We start from the raw sequence: 21562 nt of genomic DNA on the forward strand, positions 1-21562 counted from the left end.
AAAGGAAGAGCCTAATTTGCTCGGATGCCTCGATGCTAGAGAAAGTTTTAGACCCATCAAAAGTATAGTGGGGCTCCAACATCACATGTCACACTGGCTGGCCCAGGGTGGATCTGTGCTTAGAACATCTGGGCCTTCGGACCTATGCATTGGTTTATTAACCCTTATAAATTTTCATTTTTTTTACTTAAAAGCAATGTGACAAAATTGAAGAGGAATAAGTTCATTTTAGATCCCTTGGGTACGAGTTCGATTGTTGTACTTGAACCGCAATAATAGATAGAATGGATCCCTCAACTATCAAAGCAGGTGCAATATTGGTTCCATGGCAATATAGCGGGTGGTTTTGTATATTGTGGCAATTTGACCCGAGTCAACAGTGTTGAATCAGCATGGGCCCCACATGTAAGGGCCTCTTCACTCTTCACCACTCTCTCTTCACTTGGACAGGGAGGGCATCCATGTCGGTAAGGAGGGCGATAAAGGGGGGGGGGGGGTAAACCAGAACCGACGTCGGTGTGCGAACTGTGAGGTTGAGCCGCTTGGCCTCACATGCAAGCAACACATCCCTCTTCTCTCTTCTCCCTCTTCGCCTCGAAGCCGACGCGGTGGTTATTTGCCTCGACGCTGCCGATGCGGCGGTGATGTGTGTACACGCTCGCTTGAGCGCGGTGGCGAGCGCGTTGGAGAGCGGCGGCCATGGTGGTGTTGGTGCTCCGTGCATGTCAGGAGGCGATCGAGGGCCACGATGAAGCAGAGGTTGAGCATGCGGCACTAGAGCGGGTGCGGCTACTCAAGCCCTGCCACTCAGGCGTCCCTGAGGAGCGACGGCTAGTTGGATAGCAGCACGGTCGCCACGTGCAGCGGCACAACGTGCGATGTGCTCGATGGCGGTGGTGGAGGAGGCTAGCGAGCAGCTTGATGGAAGGGCGAGGAAGAGGAATGCCACCGCCACCTCAAAGCTCCTTGCCAACTCAGACAACTCTCGTGCGAAGCGCGATTCCAACACCTTGCCCTCCTCCTCCCCCTTTGCCTCCACCTTTGTATCGCGCGGCCATGGCGGTGATGACAACAACAGCAAGGACACACATTGCTCCTCCCCTCTCCCAGCTCAGGGTTCACGGTGCGCCGAGGCACCTCGTGCACGGACTAGAAGCAAGCAGATAGGCACGCTGCCTGCGGGCTTATCGGTGGCGGCAAGTGCAGCGCGCGAAGAGGCCAGGCCGGTGACCAGGGGCAGAGCTATAGTATGTAGGGGGGGGTGCCCAAGGGCCGATCAATAAAAGTTTTTAGCTATACGTCACCTATTTTCACCATGTGTGCACTCCCGTAATACAAACATAGCATTGGCATTGGCTTAAACTGGATCTAAAGTAGAGTAAATTAAGTAAGTGGCACCGCTCTCTATTTCGTTCTATCTCTGCCCTTGCCGGTGACGCTCCGATTCAGCCTCCGTTGTGCTTCCCTTCTCCTCCGTGAGCTCCGCCTAGCCTCCTCCTCTTCAGCTACTCCCTCGTTGACGTTGGAGCCTCCTTCTCGCCGATCGCCCACAGCAGCCACCGCCGGCCACCACCAGAGTCACGCGCAGCCAAGGGAGAGGGAGGGGTTATTCTCGAGGGAGACGGTGACGACACTCGAGCTTGACATCTGCTGCTAGCCGCATCTGGAAAGGAAGCGCCACCGGCCACATCTGTGGAAGGTGAATGGGAGGAGATAGAGAAGAGTGAGGATTCATCTTGGAGCCAATTATGCTTAGCTAGCTACTCCTCGCAACATATCTTTAGACATTACATGGAAGACTTATTTCCGCGTACACACAATTGATTTTCTGATTGGATTGCGTTAACATCCATGATGCACTCCTTAACATACGCTTTTAAAAAGATCAGTGATACTACTGGAGAAATATCTTTGATGGGTCACGTAAAAATCACATTAGTCCCAGTTTGAGTAAAAACCGGGAGTAAAAATATTTTTAGTCCCAGTTTGAAAAACCGCAGATACTTTATTGATCTTTAGTCCCGGTACTAAATATAATTTTTAGTCCTGGTTCAAAAATATGTCAGACCCTTATTATAGGAGTAAAGATTCATTTTTAGTCCCGGTTATTTATACCAACCGGGACAAAAAAAAATAAAAAAATCGTGAAAATCCCTTCACCGACGTGCGCGCTGCCTCGTGCTCCCCGCGCCTCATCCTTATCATGGCCTCCTCCTCTCCTCCACTCTCTCGTTCTCTCCTCCCCTTCCTCCCCTTCCCCTCTCCTCTCCCTCCCCCCTCCTGGCCTCCTCCAATGACGGCGATGGAGACAGCGGGTGGCAGCCCGACAGAAGCCGCCGACGAGGCTGCGGGCGGCGGCCTCCCCTGCGGCGGTGGCCGTGTGGTGGGAGGGGAGGCAGCGCACGGTCAGGCGGCCTTCCCTCTGCCAGATCCGGCGGGAGGGGAGGCCGGGCGGCGGTGGCGACTTGCGATTTTTTTTTAATTTTTGGAATGATTTGTAAATTTTATTATACATTGTTTTAGATTTGGGGGATGATTTTGTGGATGATTCTGTGAATGACTTTGTGGATTGGCATGTGAATTGTGGATGATTTGTTGTGCATGATTTGTAGATTTGTTGTGCATGATTTGTGGATGCTTTGTGGGGATTTGAGGGTGACGATAAATGCAAGCAAAAAAAACAAAGAAAGAAAAGAAAAAAAAGCCTAACCAGACTAAAGTTAGTCCTGATTGATACCAACCGGGACTAAAGATCCATCTTTACTCTCGGTTATTTTAATTGAGTACCTTTAGTCCCGGAATAGTTATCCCGGTTCATAATTAACCTGGGGCTAAATGGGGCTATGAACCGGGACTTAAAAAACTGTTCTCCAGTAGTCGACTATCTAAAATACTTAAGGGATGGAGTCATGTATCACTGACCCCAGCCCAATACTTTTTGTGCTTCCTCTACCTGTGACATTATTTTAATCAAGTTATACGTGCAACTCGCCGCAAGTCTGCAGAAAGTTCCAAAAATTACAGATTTGTATAACATGTCCTCTTGTCATCGGAGCTTTTTATTTTTCATCTGAGGGTTTTATGTTACATATGTAAACTTAACTGTACCAGTTAATAAATTCATTTCATCCCCTTAGCATAAAAAACTGTATATTGTGACCTGAATGAACTATAAAACTTATAAAATTTGGTCAATTCTATACTAATCAATACTGTGGATGCCATATATGATAAAAATCTCTCAAAAAATATATATACGATAAAAAGATCGGGGTGCCACGAAAATGATTCAGTCCGTGCGCCGGATCAAACGAAAAAAAAATCGGACGCTGGCTTCGCTCTTTCCTAACCAGCATATTATCAGTGAGTCAGCTTCTCTCTCACTATTTTTCTCCTTTTCCGATTCACGGTGCATGTGGCAAATGCATGTCATGTCATGTCTTGCTGGCTCATTTGCAACTTTTCTCTCTTCTTCAAATGTTTTTTTTCTTCCAAAGTAATTATCCGTTCTATGACCCGTTTACACCATCGTACTATTTACAATTTCTTTGTAACAAGATATCACATGATTACATTCTGATAAAAAAAATTGAACGTTGTTTCACCCCTTAAAGAAAATTGTTTTTGTTCACTATATAAAATATTTCACATAAATACAACATTAGAAAATATCAACTGCAACACCTAACCACCTATATGAAACATTGAGTCTCAAAGAGTGAAACAAGAAAAGTCATATGAGAGATATAATATATTTTAAAAACTTGATATTGTTGAAATATTTTTATATCACATATGAATATCAAATTGTAAATATTGAAATATTATAAAATACTTGCTGAAACATTCCAAGAAAACCATGTTCAACATTTATAAATTAACTAGTAAAACATCATACTAGCTGAAACATTAAATAGAACATGTGCAACATTTGAAATAAATCTATTTAAAAAGCTAAATATTCTTTTCATCAAAATATAACCATGTGTGGTGTTTTTTAAAAAGATTTAATTGCAACGAATTAAATGGAGTAATTGGATCATAAATTGGAGAAACAATTTAAGAGAAATTTAAAAATTACTTGAAAAGACTTATACATACCATACTAATATTGTACTAGACGCATGCATATGCATGTAGACTTAGCTATGTGGCTAACTAGCGTCTCTGTGTCTGCTGCGCCTGCACGTATAGATGGCCATATGGCTCGAGGCCCGATGGCCCGGCGCAGGGCCCGGTGATTTGGCCCGACTCGGGTCGTGCCCGTGCCAGCCCGGCCCAACAGCCATGCCCTGCTTGGGCTCCTACCTCGACACGCTGGGCCGGCACGGCCCTGCACGAAGTTTAGGGATGCAAAACAAACTTATTTTCAACCATATGTAAGGCACAATACAAAGAATAGGGAGAAAAAATAGACGTATTATATGGCATGGCCCAAAGAGTATGGACGTAAAATAGACTTATTTAGCTTTATATATGTCATAGCCCAAAGAGGAGGGAGGGGAAATAGACTTATTTCAAAGAAGGCACGATGGGCTGCCCGTGCCTTCGGGCCGGAATGGCACAACCAACTACTGGTGGGTCGTGCCTGGGCCTGAGGTGCAGCCCGTGGGCCGGCACGGCTTGACCTAAAGTGCCGATCGTGCCGTGCTGGCCCGATCGCCTCGGTCCGTGCCTAGCCCTTGCCTGGGCTGGGCCAGGTCGTGCCGGGCGAGCCCTATGGCCATCTATACTTGCGTGTGTGACAGGCTAAGATGGGCATCTACGTATGTGACAGAGGCTAAGGTGGTATTTGAATTTTTAGCTTAAAATCGGGTGCCCAATCCATAATTTTTTTATGATCAAAGTTACAAGAAACCACAGGTATTATGACACATGAGACTTACCTCAGGTATTAATATATATGGTTTTAAAATTTCACAAACCCCCACCCTTGTGTATTTGGGCGTGAATTTACTCAAAATTTCTAAATCGTAGAGTTTATATGAAATTTGTAGTCATTAAGTTCTTGACTTGGTTTGATAGTTTAAATCTTCACCACTTTAAAAAATTGTTTAAGATATGCTGAAATTAATCAGGATTTCAATAAAGGTGGGGTTTTGTGAAAAGTTTAGACCATAAAAACGTATGGTTTTGTGTCACACGTCATAATACACCAGTACAAATCCTTCTATCTGTGACAGGCTCTAATATGCTTAGAAATAGCGGGCCGTCACAAGGAAGTCATCTCAATCGGGCCGAAAAGTGCCCGATTGAGATATGGTCGCACAGACATATTAGATGGGTATAAAACTTAAGCCCGTCACAGATGACACCTATCAGTGACGGGCCACAACTTTAGGCCCGATTGAGATAACATTCCATATCTCAAACGGGCCTCAAGTTGTGGCCCGTCACAAATGACCATCATCTGTGACGTGCACCAACTTGAGGCCCGTTTGAGATAACAACTAGGCCCGTCACAGATGACTCATCAGTGACGGGCTATATACTTAATCTCTATCGGGCATTAACTAAAGCCCGTCATCGATGACTATTTTTTCATTTTTCATATGAAATGTTTATATTTGTAAGTTGACTATAGCAAAATAATTTTACGGGTAGTAAATGATTTCAAATGGAAAAAATGTCAACAACAAAGTTGTATAACTCATCAATATTTACAACTTTTAGTTTGGTCATTTTTCAATATAACTTTTTTTGAACCGTTTGAATTTGAATTTAAAAATATGACAACTTCAAACAACATTTTCAAATACTAAATGATTTCAATTGAAAAAGTCATCAACAACAAAGTTGAATAACTCATCAAGATCTAAAACTTTTATTTATATTATTTCTTCATCTGACGAAATGTTAGTAATATTATTCACAAAGTTTACATATATGTGTTATAGTTATAAAACCAGATAAGAGATATGTCAATTTTGTGAACAATGTTACTATCACTTTGTCGTATGAAGAAATGACCAAAATAAAAGTTTTAGATCTTAATGAGTTATTCAACTTTGTTGTTGATGACTTTTTCAGTTGATATCATTTAGTATTTGAAAATGTTGTTTGAATTTGTCATATTTTCAAATTCAAATTCAAACGGTTCAAAAAATGTTATATAGAAAAATGACCAAAATAAAAGTTATAGATTTTGATGAGTTATACAACTTTGTTGTTGATGACTTTTTCAGTTGAAGTCGTTCACTGATCTAAAATTCTATTTGAACTTTTCAAACTTTGAATTTCAAATTTCAAATTGTTTAAATAGAGTCAGATGGAGAAATGACCAAAATAAAAATTTTGCACCTCGATGAGTTCTACAACTTTGGTTTTGGTGACTTTTCCATTTGAAATCATTTAGTAACTCCAATTTGACATCCTGCCCTAGGGCATAATAGGATTAATAGAATACTCGTACCAACATGTTACAATTACTTTTCTGGAAGCTAATCTCTAAAGAACTTTGACGTTAAGTGTGCTTGGTCCCGAGTAATTTCGGGATGGGTGACCGACCGGGAAGTACAGATGACTCATCTGTGACGGGCTATAGTTGTGGCCCGATTGAGATAGGTCATCTGTGATGGGCTATAGTTTGACTGGTCGTCGGCCCGATTGAGATAGGTCATCTGTGACGGGCTATAGTTTGACTGGTCGTCTGGGTCAAAGCTATCGGTGACGGGCTTTACTTAGGGCCCGATTGAGATAGAATCATCCGTGACGGCCGTTTGCCCGATTGAGATAGCTCTTCACATCAGTGACTTCTAGCCTGTGACGGATGCCATGCCCGATTGAAATGGAGTTTACCGCCCGATTGAGATGAGGGTATCCGTTCTAGTGATACCTATGGTTTTCTGCAACTTAAACCATAAAATGTGGGGTTTTCTTCAATTTACTATAAAAACAAGGATGATAATTTAAAGGTGATGTTTATTTTTGTTTAGGGGGGAGCATGAGATAAGAAGAAAGATCCCTAATTTTCAACATTGTTGAGGCTAGTTTGATTATCACACTACTCAAAAAAGGTTATCGGGTATTGGATTTCCCAACAAGCACCCAACAGGCGACACCTTCGAGGACTCAAAGGTGCTAGTTTAGGAACTAGCACCTTTGAGATTCTAGAAATAAAAAAACAGCTCGATGCATCGACTCGAATTGAGCCGCTTCTCATTACACCCATACCACCATCGATCCCGAAACATCCCCAAAGCAGCACAAACCACCATCGATCCATCCATCAACACAACACAAATTACAAAACACAATTTCACATAGCACAAATCGATCGATCCAAAAAAACATCCCCAAATCACATAGCCCAAACTGCACGCCACGGGAGCCGATGTTGTCTGATCAGCCGAAGGAACCGCCGTCGACGCCGCGCCTCCTGCCACTGCTGGATCCGCCGTGGCAGCCGCCACCACCGCCCTGCCCACCGCCGACGCCACCGACACCGGATCTGCCGCGGGAGCCGACACCGCCCCCGCCTGCCGCTACCGCCACCCACCGGATGCTGCTCCACCCGCCGTCTCTCACTTGGCCAACGGAGAGGGGAGGAGGAGTGATGAGAGAGAGAGACGAAGATATAAATCATACTCTTCCGTCAAGAAAAAAAATCAATAGTCCATACCTAGATTTATAGTCAGGAATTACGAAGGGTGTAGTTATGTTATTCCAATACAAAGAAATTAGATATAATTTAGATATAGTATGAGAGGGAGGGAGAGAGATAAAAGGGGTGGAGGTGACAGAGAGAGAAGTGAGCACGCGTAGCTCCAAGCATAGGCATCATTTATGCAAGGAAACAACCACGTGTGCTCACTCTCTTCTGTCACCCTCCTAGTACGAGTAGATATCAAACCTTTCATGGAACTATATATCCTTGCACCCGTGCTACATCATTCCCCTATCTATATATCCATATGTGCATGGTTAGACATACATTTGAGGGGTCTAGCTTGTTAGTTATAAATGGATGATCGAAGGGGTTTATATATAGCTAGAGAAAAGTTATTTCTCTTTTATGTCCTCTTGTTAAAATACTAATCTTCTTTTTTTTGACAACAAATATACTAGTCTTCAACTTGTACATAGCATATGCTAGGACTCTAGGATTAATTAGTGGTGTTTAAGTATATAAGTATATAACGGTCATCGGAAGTCATCATCATTCCTAAAGTAATGGTTGGGTGTGATTCTCTTTTGATATATATCTCTATCTCTACTGTTATAAAAATTGAAGATATTTTTTTTATTTTGATACGCCCTCCATATTTGAGTTAGTTTTTAAGTCCGTTCACTTTTGGAAATACAAATTCGTGTTTGAGTCGGATTTTAAATTTATTTGCTGTTGGAAATATAAAAGAAGTCATATAAGAAATATCTTTAAAAAACTCGCATGCTAACTTGAGATGATAGTCGGCCTCCTAATTGTAGTTCATGATTTTCTAAAAAATATATATCCAAGCGAATTCCCAAAGTTAATTTCATCCTAGCTAAGCCGTATAACAATAATAAGATTAAAATAGATTCACCCGATACAACGTACGGGCATTTTTTCTAGTATAGTATTAAGATTCACATATACCCCAATTATTTCACATTTATTCCCAAGCTCGAACCATTCGCGCTCGAAAGCATTTTGTGAATTAAATTCTATCGAGTAGGTTGTGCAAGGGTATTCATTCCAAGGGAGCCCATAAATATATCAACATGCATGAGCCGTTGTTGCCTTCGTCATGCTTATGCAATTTTCCTTTAATCTTGTCATCCTTCGAAACTATACTTTTGATTTTAAATCAAAATTAAATCGCACTCCTGGTATAAAAACTTGCATATGGTGAGTTTCAATATATACAACTTACAAATTACTTATTCCGATACAATGGCTAACTTAGCTAGTCCGTGAGAGCATAAGCCAAGACGGTCATCACAAAATTGATCTAGGTGAACATTGATGGCATGGCAGGTACGACCATGTTTTGAAGATCTTATTTAGAATCGAATAAAAAGATAAATTAACTGTTTCTTTTTCATGTTTTGGATAGAGAATAAAATAAAATTATTTTATGACTTTGGGAATTCTGATCCCATATATAACTTGTCCGATGCTCATTTTTGTGTAGAAGACCGATACAATTTTTATCATGCCTCAGTACAAGTAAGTCTTGAAAAACATTTTGATTTTTATGTATAAACACTCCATTTTCATCGAATTTTATGGTCAGTCTAAATCTTAAAAATATCATGCGAATAGTAATTATTGCATATTTTGTCAGCCTAAGTTTGACGTGTAATAATAATTACATATCAGTGTGCGTTATGTTAAATCAATTTTGCTTGCATGGATCATTTGTGCTCAGGTTTGTACAAACTAGCTTGCTTGTTTTTTAACATATCAGCACACACCACACAAGTAAATAATTTACTTATAAATCAATTTAAGATGCATATAACTCATGCAACAAGAAAATTTTCCGATCGAGCCACTGCACCTTCCTTTATATTTTTAATAAAGGAATCTTTATTGATCTTAGATAATTATATCAAGATGATACAATCACTCTAAGGTTGTGTTCTTTGTTCAGTGTTCCCAACCCCTCTCCCTCGTGTTCCGTACACACGCTTTTTAAACTGCTAAATGGTGTATTTTTTGCAAAAAAGTTTTTATACGAAAGTTGTTTAAAAAATCATATTGATCTTTTTTTAAAAAAAATAGATAATACTTAATTAATCACGCGCTAATGGACCGTTCTGTTTTCCGTGTGCAAGAGATGGATTCTCAACCCATAGAAAAGAACACGGCCTAAGGCTACATTCGGTCTCTGCATAGCTAGGATACGCACGACGTAAATTTTTTTTTAAAAAAAATGATATGGCAACACATGTTATGCCACAGTGAGCTACAATCAACAGAGATCTTTATCCTCATACTCCACCGAAGCAACACTAAAAATTATGATAAAAATACCCTTCAAAAACAACGCCTTCAAAATTAAATAAACGTGAACGTGTAGCCGTTGCCATGATTCAATCAACAAAGGTCAGACTATAAGTTATTTAGAAAAACCAACCGATAAACGTACATGACAAAGAAACAAGGATGCTATCATGATTTTTTCCCAAGGATTTTACGATGATTTTGCATTCTCATATAACATCAAAACTGCCACAGCGTATGTACTTTAGATTGTTGATGTATATAATGACAAAAATAGGGACTCGATTTCGTTTTGAGATTAATTCGATTGTAGGGTCATGTTGAAGTTGTTATTAGTAGCAACGGGAAGAGGACTGGCTTCATCCGAAATGCATTCGGTTTGCAGCGCAAATTTTTAAAGGGAAAGAAAAGAAAAGGAGATAGTGGAATTGTAGAAAGGATGAAGAATTAGTGCTCAGTCTCTTAATTTGGTAATTAACTTTGTTTCTCTCTGCTCTGTCGTATAGATATTGGTCGTTTCTCCTTTGAAGCTCACTTTGTCTGTTCCAATATGCACCCCTGATGAGACTAGACGTAGAAAGTTTTCTTCCAGAATCGAATACTAGTATTTTTCTTTCTATTTTTTAATGAATTTTTTATTTGCACTTGTGACAGACAGTTCAAAGTTTCCAGACATGACCAACCATTTGGCGGCTCGAAAAGAGAATAAACCAGATATGGGTGTTGCACAAACTGAAGTATTTATTGGATATATGGTGAGGTCAATGAGCACTGTGCGCATCATTACTGAGTCGACAAGTTAATTTACAAGTAGATTCTTATTCCAACCAAGATGTGACATTAGCCAAACTAATTAACGTGTCTTCTTTTTATTCCGGGAAATAAAAGTATCTTCTCTATTTCCATTACGAGAAAAAAACTTGAGCTACTCTTGACCTGCAACACTTAAACATTTTCAGTATATAGCTCTGTCAATGATGAAAATTTGTACTTCATCCGTTTCAGGTTATAAGATATTTTGATTTTGGTTAAAATCAAATTGCTTCAAATTTAACTAAGTTTATAGATAAATATAGTACTATTTACATTACCAAATTAGTTTTATTAAATTAGTAATTAAATATATTTTTATAATAACTTTATCTTGGGTAAAAAATATTACTATTTTTTTCTATAAACCTGGTTAAACTTGAAGCAATTTGATTTCGACCAAAATCAAAACATCTTATAACCCAAAATGGAGGGAGTAGTTGATATAAGCCGATAATCATTACGTGTTCAATGATCGTGCGAATTTGTCATAAGTGTGGACAAATAACTAATATGACCGCACTATTTTTTTGTTTATTGGGATTTTGCTGCGGTTTTAGTTTCATCCGTATTGTGTTTCTGGTTTGGTAAATTTGGAAATTTAGTTTTCTTGGCCTTTTTTCGAATGTATGAATTGTACCAAAATTATATAGAGCTCATACACAGAAATTACTACCTCGTTTTGTAAACACTGACCTCGGGGCACTATTTGTTGGGAATTGAATTTAAGAGAGATAAGTTTATTGTGCACCAATTTGAATCTCAGCATAAAAATAAAATTCAGGTAAAATTTGCTATAAGATATATATCTAAAATTTATGAGCTTTGTTGGTGGACTCCGTAAGAAGGTGGCACTGCTTTAACACACTTTTAAAACTTGGTAATTATAACGCCCCACAAATAATTAGAGAAAAAAGAAAAAAAGAAAAGAAAAGAAGAGATTAAAAAAAAGAGCAAAGCTAGCATCCCAGCAGCAGCAGCAGGCCTTGGGCCTTGGCCGGCCCATACAAGCAAAACAGCAGCAGCAGTAGCGCAGCGGCAGCAGTGCTACAGTGCCATCGCGGTACTGTAGCTAGAATAATCCCACCTCGCCAGTAGGAAAGGTTGCCCAGTCATTGGAACTCTGATTTTGGAATTTTTCGTTAAATCGAGGACGAAAAACACAGTGAGTTATAGCAGTGTTAGGTGTGGTTATCCAATACTGTCACTCTAATCTATTAGCAAAATTATTTTATTACTTTTAAGCTAAATATAAAAAGAAACATGCCAAAAAGATGAAAATGCCTCTCAGGCCACTAACTGTTTTGGAGGAGAGAGGTTGTTAACTGACATCTACCTCTACAGGAAAGAAAGTCTTCTTTTTTAGATAACAGGAAAAAGTTTATTAAACAAGACAGAATTTAGGGGATACACCCAGTACATCACAAAAGGATACGATTTAAGCTAAGAATCCATCTCTAACAGGGTAGAGGCTAACCAATCTAAGTAAGCAAACTTCCTGATGAAACTAAACAATAGTAGAGGATCAGATTGATAGAGTTCTGCGGCAAAGCCGCGACGACTGAATCCTTTGGCCTCCATTGACATGCTCGCCGCTTGACAAACTGGAAGACTCCTACAGCTGTCATCACGGAAACGACATAAATCGGAGGTTTGATGCTGAGCCATAGATTTTGGTCTAGGTATCACCGGACTCAACAAATTGGTTCCACGGAGTCAGTCGTTAGATTTGAGGAGCAGAGTTTGCTCAAACCGAATGATAGACCCTGCATGGATACTGTAGTTTTGAAACAAAAGGAAGTAAAATTTAGAAGAACAATTAGTCAACATCACAGGGGAAATCAGATGGTTGCGATAAAACTTCTGTATTTATAGAAGGCCTATGATTGCTGAAGATTTGTAGTACTGAAGCAGAGTACGACAGACGAAGAGGAGCAAGTTGCCAACAAAGAAGTAGCCTTCCGATCGAAGAAAGGAGGTGCCACACAAGGTTTGCACCGTTGCAGGAGAGCAGTAGTTCCGGGCACCGCCGCCGCACAGAGCAGTAGCACCGAGTGCTCCAAGGCCATCACACGAAGCAACGGCACTTGGAGCTACAGGGGTACCACACGGAGCAGCAACGCTCGGAGCTCCAAGGCCGTCGCCCAAAACTCCAAAGAAGCCGCCACCGCAAAGCGCATCGGCGCCCGGAGAACCAAGGCCACCGACGACACTGCACGGAACACAACCTAGGGCTCCAAGTCCACCGCTGCCTGCGCATGGCGCAGACCAAAGTAGCCGGCACCAACACAAGAAGAAGACTCCATCCTTCGATACGCTGCTCCACCTCCGACGAGCGTCACTGCTGCCACCGCACAGGAAAGAATGTCCAAGCAAAATTTTACAGTGAGCAATGAGAAAGATTGTGAGAGCCAGTTGACATGCTAGTGGCACTTAAGGGCATTTTTGTCTTTTTAACATATTTATCTCTCCATTTAGCCTAGAAATAATAAAATAATCATTTCGGTGTCTTCTAGCAAATTACAAAGTCTTTAGAGTATCCTTGGACCTTGCCATGTTTCTACGGTGTCTACTAGCAAAGATTACAAACTTTAAATATCATGTAGTAAATTTTACCAATTTACCTAATTTTCTACCATTAAACATCTCAACATCCTCCTCAATGAAGATGGGAGCAGAGCTCGAGCTCATCGGTGGGGTTGGGAGAACTTTGCTAGCATCGAGGGTGGGGTAGCTCCTTGATGTGGAGGGAGAAGCTATTCTCATGCCTCGTCTCCTCAAGCCTTAGTGGCGGCGAGCTGAGAAGAAGATTGGGGGTCGAGAAAAAGGGTACAGAAAGAGAGAGGACAACATGTGAGTCCACTCTTTTCTTAATATATGTGATGACTGGGTTTGTAACGTGGATGCATGTTAACAAAAACCACTCTCAAAATGGTCAAGGAAGTCATTTTACACCTGTTTTGAATTTGGAAGAGATGGCATACCTAGGTTTTACATCGAGAGATATGAATTAGATCCGACCTATAATTGAGGGACTCAAATCGAACCTTTCCTTTTCCTTTGGGAGGGAACGAGAACTCCATGCTCAAGCTAAACAAAAAGGCCCAATTACCTCTTCACACTTAGGAATAAGTTCACCGGAGGTCCCCCAACTTAACACCGAGATTTTTTGAGGTCCCTTAACCACAAAACCAGAAATGTGTACCCCTGAACTTTATAAAACCATCCAAAAAAGGTCCCGAGGCAGTATAGCAGCACGGTTTCGCTAACGTAACATCCTAGTCAGAAAAAAATAAATAAATATGTGGGGCCCACATGTAAGTGAGAGAAAATGGTGTGGGCTCCACATTTCTCCTTTCTTTTTCTCTTCTCTTCTCTCCAGATTCTCTCGAGTGGGCTGTTGGCGGCTGTTAAATGTCGATTCTATACCGCCAACATCTGCATAAAGTTCGGATAATAAAACATCCAACATAGTGATGGGTGCTTAATCTCACATATTCCATATTGTTGGTGTGTATTTGTATGCAGGTGATAAACCCCAATGTTGGGAGGAAATCTAGACTAAAGTGAGGAGAATTATGTATCAATACAAGGAGGGGTTGTGAACTTCATCAAAACATCAGTTAATCAACCCAAAACTCCGAGAAATGGATAGAGGAAGGTCCATGGAGTCCACCGACCGAAGGCCAGGCCAGATGGGCCCGGCCCAGGTTCGGCCGAACCACAATCTCAACCATCCAGGCTGGGGTTTGGCATGGACGGTCTTGATCATCTCCTAATGGCGGTTGCAGGGCATTTCGGACATTTCCCCTTCGCCAACCGTCATACCTACCTCTATATAAAGGCTTCACTCCCTCACTTCACTCACACACTTCCAAGCTTGAGCTGAATTATAAGAGGCTCTATTGTACTATATTGTATACTAGAATAGTAAGAGAGTAGAGTAGAAGGAGTCGGAAGAATTCCAGAGTTGTCGATAATCTTTTCCTATTTCTTTTATTCTGTTTATTACTCTGAATTTAATATAATATTCTTCTTGAGTAATTTAGATTTATCTTGTGAGAATTATCTCTTGGTTAGTTCCTAAATAGCATACAGGATTATTGCTCACTATAATCAACTAAAATATAGTGATTGCTTTGGTGAGTTATAAACACTAAAGTGGATATTAATTGCTTAGATGTGGTGTTTAGGTAATTGTTATCCAGTAATTGTTGCATATCCCATAGTACGTTTAAGGTGGGTGTAGAGGTGGTGACAGCCCTCGAGATCACTTAAGTCCTCCCTGTCCGGGTACGTAATAGAGCGACATCTGGGAACAGCGGATTGCCAGTGCCTGAAGTATTGCATTAGGATTAAAGTTAAGCTTTCCCTAGACATTGTTTCTCACTAGTAAATCCTCTCTATCATGGCCTATCATTTGCTTGGTGTCCTTGGATGAACCGGAGGAAGATCTGATCACACATGTTCCCTTGTATTCGATACCCTTGGAATACTCTGTAGGGGAAGTGCTACATCGGTATATCCGTGCGCTTGCGAATTTTATCTGTGACCGTATTAAATACCAACATGGGCGCGGCGGCAGAGGGGAGAGAGGTGGCCGGCGGTGTAGCGGGGGCGGCAGGAGAGGGGGAGAGAGCTGGCCAGCGCGAGAAAAGGAGAGGAGGTGGCCGGCGTGATGGCAGCGGCGTGATGGCGGCGGTGGGAGAGGGGGAGAGAGCCGGCCGGCGCGACGGCGGCGGCGAGAGAAAAGGAGAGGAGGCGGTCGGCGCTGTCGAACGCGCACGGGATGACACGGCCGATGCCGAGCAATCTGGCGTCCTCCTCGTCACCATCTTCCTCGTCGTCGTCGCGGTCGGCGGGTGCTGGGTGGAGCGGTTTGGGAGGGAGGGGTTGGCGGCAGGCGAGCCTGTCCGAGCCTGCCCCTGCCGTAGCTTGGTGTGTCGGGGACTATGACGAGGAAAGGGGGAGAGATGAATCGACGGCCGACGACAGCGGAGGCAGGCGAGCGCGGCGCCGGGCTGCTCACGCTTGCCGACCATGCCCCCTGCTCCGCCGCGCTCACCCGACGCGCTCGGCGGCCGCCACTCCGCTGCTGCGTGGATCGCCGCCGCGCTCGCCCGCCGGCTGCCGGCCTCCCTGACTGAAGAAGAGAAGAGAGAAGAGAGAAAAGAGAAGAGAAGGAGAAGGAGAAGAAAAGAGAAGAAAAAGAGATGTGCAGCTGACACGTGGGCCCCACGTACTTTTTTTAAATTTTTTTCTGACTAGGATGCCACGTTGACGAAACCTCCCATACATACTGCCATAGGACCTTAAGTGCACGGTTTGTGTGAGTTTAGTGGTACACTTTTCTGGTTTGTTATTAAGGTACTAAAAAAATCTCGCTGTTAAGTTGACGGACCTCTGGTGAACTTATTCCTCAAACTTAGGAATAAGTTCATCTGAGGTCCCTTAACTTGTCAACGAATCTAATTTCCGTCCCTCAACCAGAAAACCAGACACAACGAGTCCCTCATCCACCACACATTTTGGCACCCGAATCCTGAATTTACTGTTCAGTTCTCTTCTTCTTCTTTATCGATTGATCGTCCATCCATGCATACTGGTATATAGTGCTAGTGCTCAAGTGATCATCCTTCCTGATGGTGAATCTCTTTTGAGAAAAGAAAAGAAAAATATCTCTCTTATATTGGCTTTTTCCTTGTTGATCTGAGCACTGCAATGGCCACGTCGTCATCATACAGGCGTCGCGGAAGCCGCCGAGGCCGGAGTGGACGGCGACGACGGCGGCAGCGATGGCGGAGGATGAGTCGGCGTCGTGGTTTTAGTACCCAGAGGAGATGCTCCTGCCGATGCTGCTGACGCCCTTCTCCACAATGTCAGTAGTCATCGCTGTCTGCGCTCTATGGCCCCGTGCGCCGCGGACCTGACCTAGCTTGTCGTCGGCCGCTGCCCGCCTTGCTCCTGCCGACCGCAGCTTGCCCCGCTTCATCGGGGGAAGAGAGAGAAGGGATAGGGAGAAGAGGGGAGAGAGGATAGAGAGAAGAGGGAGGAGTGAGGATGACATGTGGGGCCCACGTGGGTCCCACCATTTTTTATTACTTTGTGTGGAACTGACAAGTGGGTCCTACTGGTTTTATTATTTTTCCAGATCAAATTGCCACGTAAGCACCACGTCAGATGAAGACCTAGTCAAATTAGCCACGTAGGCGTCACATCAGCCAAAACCACCCTCAAACCGCCAACGCCATGGGACCTCATATGCACCGATTTTGATAGTTGAAGGACCCGTTGGTGTATAGTTTTTCAGTTGAGGGACAAAATTCGGATTCGTTGACAAGTTAAGGGACCTAACAGCAACATTCACTAGTAACAGCGTTTGAGCGATTCACATCCGGCCCATAGCAGCCCATATCCAGCAACGCACCACGGTGACTGACACGTGGGGCCCAACGCGGTGGCGCCGTGGCTGGGCGGGTGGGGTGAGTCACGCCCTCGGCGCTGCCCCCAAAAGCGAACCATATCCTTGCTTCGTGGGGCCCTGCCCAATCGCCGCCCGCCACGTGCCCCTTCCCGGATACCGCCTCCCTCCAAACCCGCTCCCTCTCTCCCTCTCCCTCCTCCTACAATGGCCGCAGCAGCAGCAGCCAGCAGCAGACGCAGAGACCAGTAGCTTTCGCAGCGGCGGCAGCGGCAGCCACCACCTCCTCCTCCTCCCCCTCCTCCCCGGCGACGCACTCCTCCTCCTCCTCATCCGACGGTGCGGAACCAAGCGATGGAGTTCTCCGGCGGCGCGACCGTGTCGGCGCCGTTCGGTTGCTGCCGTGCGGCGTGGGGCGCGGCGGCGGCGGAGGGAAGGAGCAGGAGGGTTGTGCCGCGCGCGGTGGATCCGCGGCGGCGCGGGCGGTGGATGGTGAGGTGCGTGGCGACGGAGAAGCACAAGGACGCGGCGGCGGCGCGGCTCGGCGGCGTGGAGGTGGAGTTTGCCGACGAGGAGGACTACGTCAAGGGCGGCGGCGGCGAGCTGCTCTACGTGCAAATGCAGGCGTCCAAGTCCATGGACAGCCAGTCCAAGATCTCCTCCAAGGTAGGAGGAGTAGTAATAATAAATCATATCACTACAATTTTTTTTTTGTTTTTGTTTATGCATGCCTAGATGATCTTGATTTTAGCAGTTAATTAGCATTATGCAAGGTCGAGATCTAGCTTTATACAAAACCCACAATCCACCTTGCTGCCATGGTTGCCGTTTACAAGAAAGAATCAAACACGAAATTCATCAACAGTATGAATGAAACACTGTTGCATCGCCCTGATCACGCGTGTGCTGCGACGACGGGTGTGGAATGTTGATGCACGTGATGCTATCACGCATTCACTCCATGTCTTAACAAAACAAAAAAACAAAGAGCAGCCTCTGGTTGCCCATGCTTGCTGCTGCTGCCTGCCATATCTCTGTGGAGCTTGGACTATTCTCCATGTCCTCTAATTTGGTACCTCTTGCTACTTTTGATACCTCATGGTATCTTCTTAAGGACCGTAGAATTGCTCGTAACGGAGCTCACGTCCTCGCCTGTACAAAAGGTGTTAATTAGGGGATAAGTTAAGAGTATCTCATACTGTGCTCAACTCAACTGCTGACTAATTATACCTTGGGATGCAACTTGGAACATACTACTGTTGCATTAATTATTATTTGCTTGCAAATTTCTTACTCCCTCCGTCCCAAAATAAGTGCAGTTTTGCACTGTTCATATTAAACGTTTGACCGTTCATCTTATTTGAAAATTTTTATGATTAGTATTTTTATTGCTATTAGATGATAAAACATGAATAGTACTTTATGTGTGACTAAATATTTTCAATTTTTTCACAAATTTTTCAAATAAGACGGATGGTCAAACGTTAGGCACGGTTATCCACGGCTGCACTTATTTTGGGACTTATGTTGAATTTGATGAACTGTACGTGCGTCGCATTTGCACTCCATCATCACACCTTTGACTTGATGTGATTCAAGCAACATGTGGAGTGCTAGGCTAAACACAAGCGCAGTTCCCCGAAATCATGCCATTTATTCTTGACACATGGACATCCTGGAAATTGTTCAAAGTTTCTAGACTGCTAGGAATGCGAATAACTTGTACTGAACTTTTGAAACATTTTTGTCAGCCCAATCAGGTTTATTTTTAGTTTATTTCCTGAAACTCTGCATTGGAACGAATAGTTAAAGGGTGTCTCAAGAAAATAAAGCACGCGTTATGAATCTTTGTGTGCAGCTGCTGCCCATACCCGATGAAAATTCAGTTCTTGATTTGGTCATAATTGGCTGCGGTCCAGCTGGCTTATCCCTAGCAGCAGAGTCAGCTAAGAAAGGGCTCAATGTTGGTCTCATTGGCCCTGATCTTCCCTTCACGAACAATTACGGTGTGTGGGAGGATGAATTCAAAGGTAGCACACTATTTTCAGCATTGAATAAAATTGTTGCCATCATAATTTGGTACATGATGGACTTATGGCTCTTAATCTTTTGCTATCCAGACCTGGGCCTGGAGAGCTGCATTGAACATGTCTGGAAGGATACTATCGTGTACCTAGACGGTAACAAGCCAATAATGATTGGCCGTGCGTATGGCAGGGTTCACAGGGACTTGCTGCACGAGGAGTTGCTGAGAAGGTAAATTTTCAGTTAGCAATCTTGAGAGTAAACAGAGTCAGGCAAAGTGATACAAAAATATTGATGAAAAATTATACTCTAAAAACTGTCAGATGCTATGACGCTGGCGTCACATACCTCAGCTCGAAGGTGGACAAGATCATGGAATCTCCTGATGGACATCGGGTAGTCTGTTGTGAAGGGGATCGTGAGGTACTTTGCAGGCTTGCCATTGTTGCATCTGGGGCAGCATCTGGTAGGCTTCTAGAGTACGAGGTTGGTGGTCCGCGTGTTTGTGTGCAGACTGCATATGGTGTCGAAGTCGAGGTATGCACAACTCCTATAGAACTTACTCCTCTCGAGAGTTTAGAATAGTTTCCCTTCTGTCGTCGTGTTTCTACGAGCATTTTATTCATATTGTTTCAAGCTGAAAATTTTAGATATGTTATTTGGGCACATGTCATTCATCTTTCACAATGATTTGAAAATTTGCAGGTGGAAAACAATCCATATGATCCCAGCTTAATGGTTTTCATGGACTACAGAGATTGCTTCAAAGACAAATTCTCACATCCTGAGCAAGGAAATCCAACGTTCCTCTATGCCATGCCCATGTCATCCACACGAATTTTCTTTGAGGTCCATATGAGAAACTTTATCACAATTTATTCCTCCGACTAGTATTTTCCCATGCTTTTGTGTTGCTGATGATAATTATTTCAAGACAGGAAACATGCCTAGCTTCTAAAGAAGCAATGCCCTTTGACCTCCTTAAGAAGCGGTTGATGTCTCGGTTGGATGCAATGGGGGTTCATATTCGAAAAGTATACGAGGAGGTAACAAGTTATGGCTTGGTGTCACTAGTTGTTTCTCTTGCATAGGTGAAGTGGAAACTTAACCTAAATGCTGAACTCTTGATTTCAGGAATGGTCCTACATTCCTGTTGGAGGGTCCTTACCAAATACAGACCAGAAAAATCTCGCATTTGGTGCGGCAGCAAGTATGGTGCATCCTGCAACCGGTACTAACAAATCCTCAATCCGTACTTTCAATTTCTCTTGTATTTACAGGCAATAATATAATATTTATCTGTCAAAAACATAGGATACTCGGTGGTTAGATCATTGTCTGAAGCTCCAAGATATGCATCTGTGATATCTGATATCTTGAGAAACCGTGTCTACCCTGGACAATATTTGCCTGGAACCTCTCAAAGTTCCAGTCCATCAATGCTTGGTAAGCATTCTTCTGATATTTATTCAATTTTATTGACAAGCACACCAGTATTACAAATTGGAGTACATTGCTTCAGATGAGGGCAGTATTTTAGTATAATTTTGGAAATGTCAGGAACATTTTCTGGTACTAATTGCTATGCGGTGTTGCAGCATGGAGAACATTATGGCCCCAAGAACGGAAACGTCAACGATCATTCTTCCTTTTTGGGCTGGCTTTGATAATCCAACTGAATAACGAAGGCATTCAGACATTCTTTGAAACCTTTTTCCGGTTGCCCAAATGGTAATTCTACTCTTGATTGCATTTGCCTCTGTTTTCAGTCTATTTACAAATACCATTATGTATGACCTGAAGATTGCCACCCAACAAAGTGTTCATCACTGTTCTTTGTTACTATCAGGATGTGGCGAGGATTCCTTGGTTCGACGCTTTCTTCAGTGGATCTCATACTCTTTGCATTCTACATGTTCACAATTGCGCCGAACCAAATGCGAATGAACCTTGTCAGACATCTCCTCTCTGATCCGACCGGCTCAACGATGATCAAGACCTACCTGACCTTGTAAAACCATTTCAGCAGTCTACAAGAATATTAGGAAATGTACAGTTTTGTAGTTTGTACATAACATAGTGAGAGCCAGAGGATATGGGGGTTGGGGGGTTACTTATCATGCTAGAACAACAAAACACTGCAAGAATTTTATGCATGAATTTGGCAAATGGAATAGATTATGCAGAATGGGAACACGTGAATACGTGATGCGTGTGCTGGAACAACAAGTAGGAGGAATAAAACCCATGGATTATGGATCTTGTAGTGAGTTGCATTATAGCCATTTTTAGGTCTTATCATCTCTCTCCCCTTTCCATTTTTACCTCTATCCGGTTTTCGACATGCCGGATTACACACCCTATTTTAGATAGCT

At 43.0% G+C, this 21562-nt stretch overlaps 1 protein-coding gene across 1 annotated transcript; it reads left to right on the forward strand.

Moving 5' to 3' along the window:
• Positions 1–17362: 17362 nt before the first annotated feature.
• Positions 17363–21549, forward strand: LOC127782304 (lycopene epsilon cyclase, chloroplastic). The gene is made up of 10 exons (XM_052309458.1): positions 17363–17828; positions 19021–19192; positions 19283–19418; positions 19511–19724; positions 19893–20036; positions 20126–20233; positions 20322–20418; positions 20502–20633; positions 20786–20918; positions 21037–21549. The coding sequence occupies exons 1-10, from the start codon at positions 17517–17519 to the stop codon at positions 21200–21202; spliced, it is 1614 nt and encodes a 537-aa protein (XP_052165418.1). The 5' UTR covers positions 17363–17516; the 3' UTR covers positions 21203–21549.
• Positions 21550–21562: the final 13 nt, after the last annotated feature.

This window comes from Oryza glaberrima, chromosome 1, assembly GCF_000147395.1.
Source record: "Oryza glaberrima chromosome 1, OglaRS2, whole genome shotgun sequence".
Taxonomy (NCBI): Eukaryota; Viridiplantae; Streptophyta; class Magnoliopsida; order Poales; family Poaceae; genus Oryza; species Oryza glaberrima.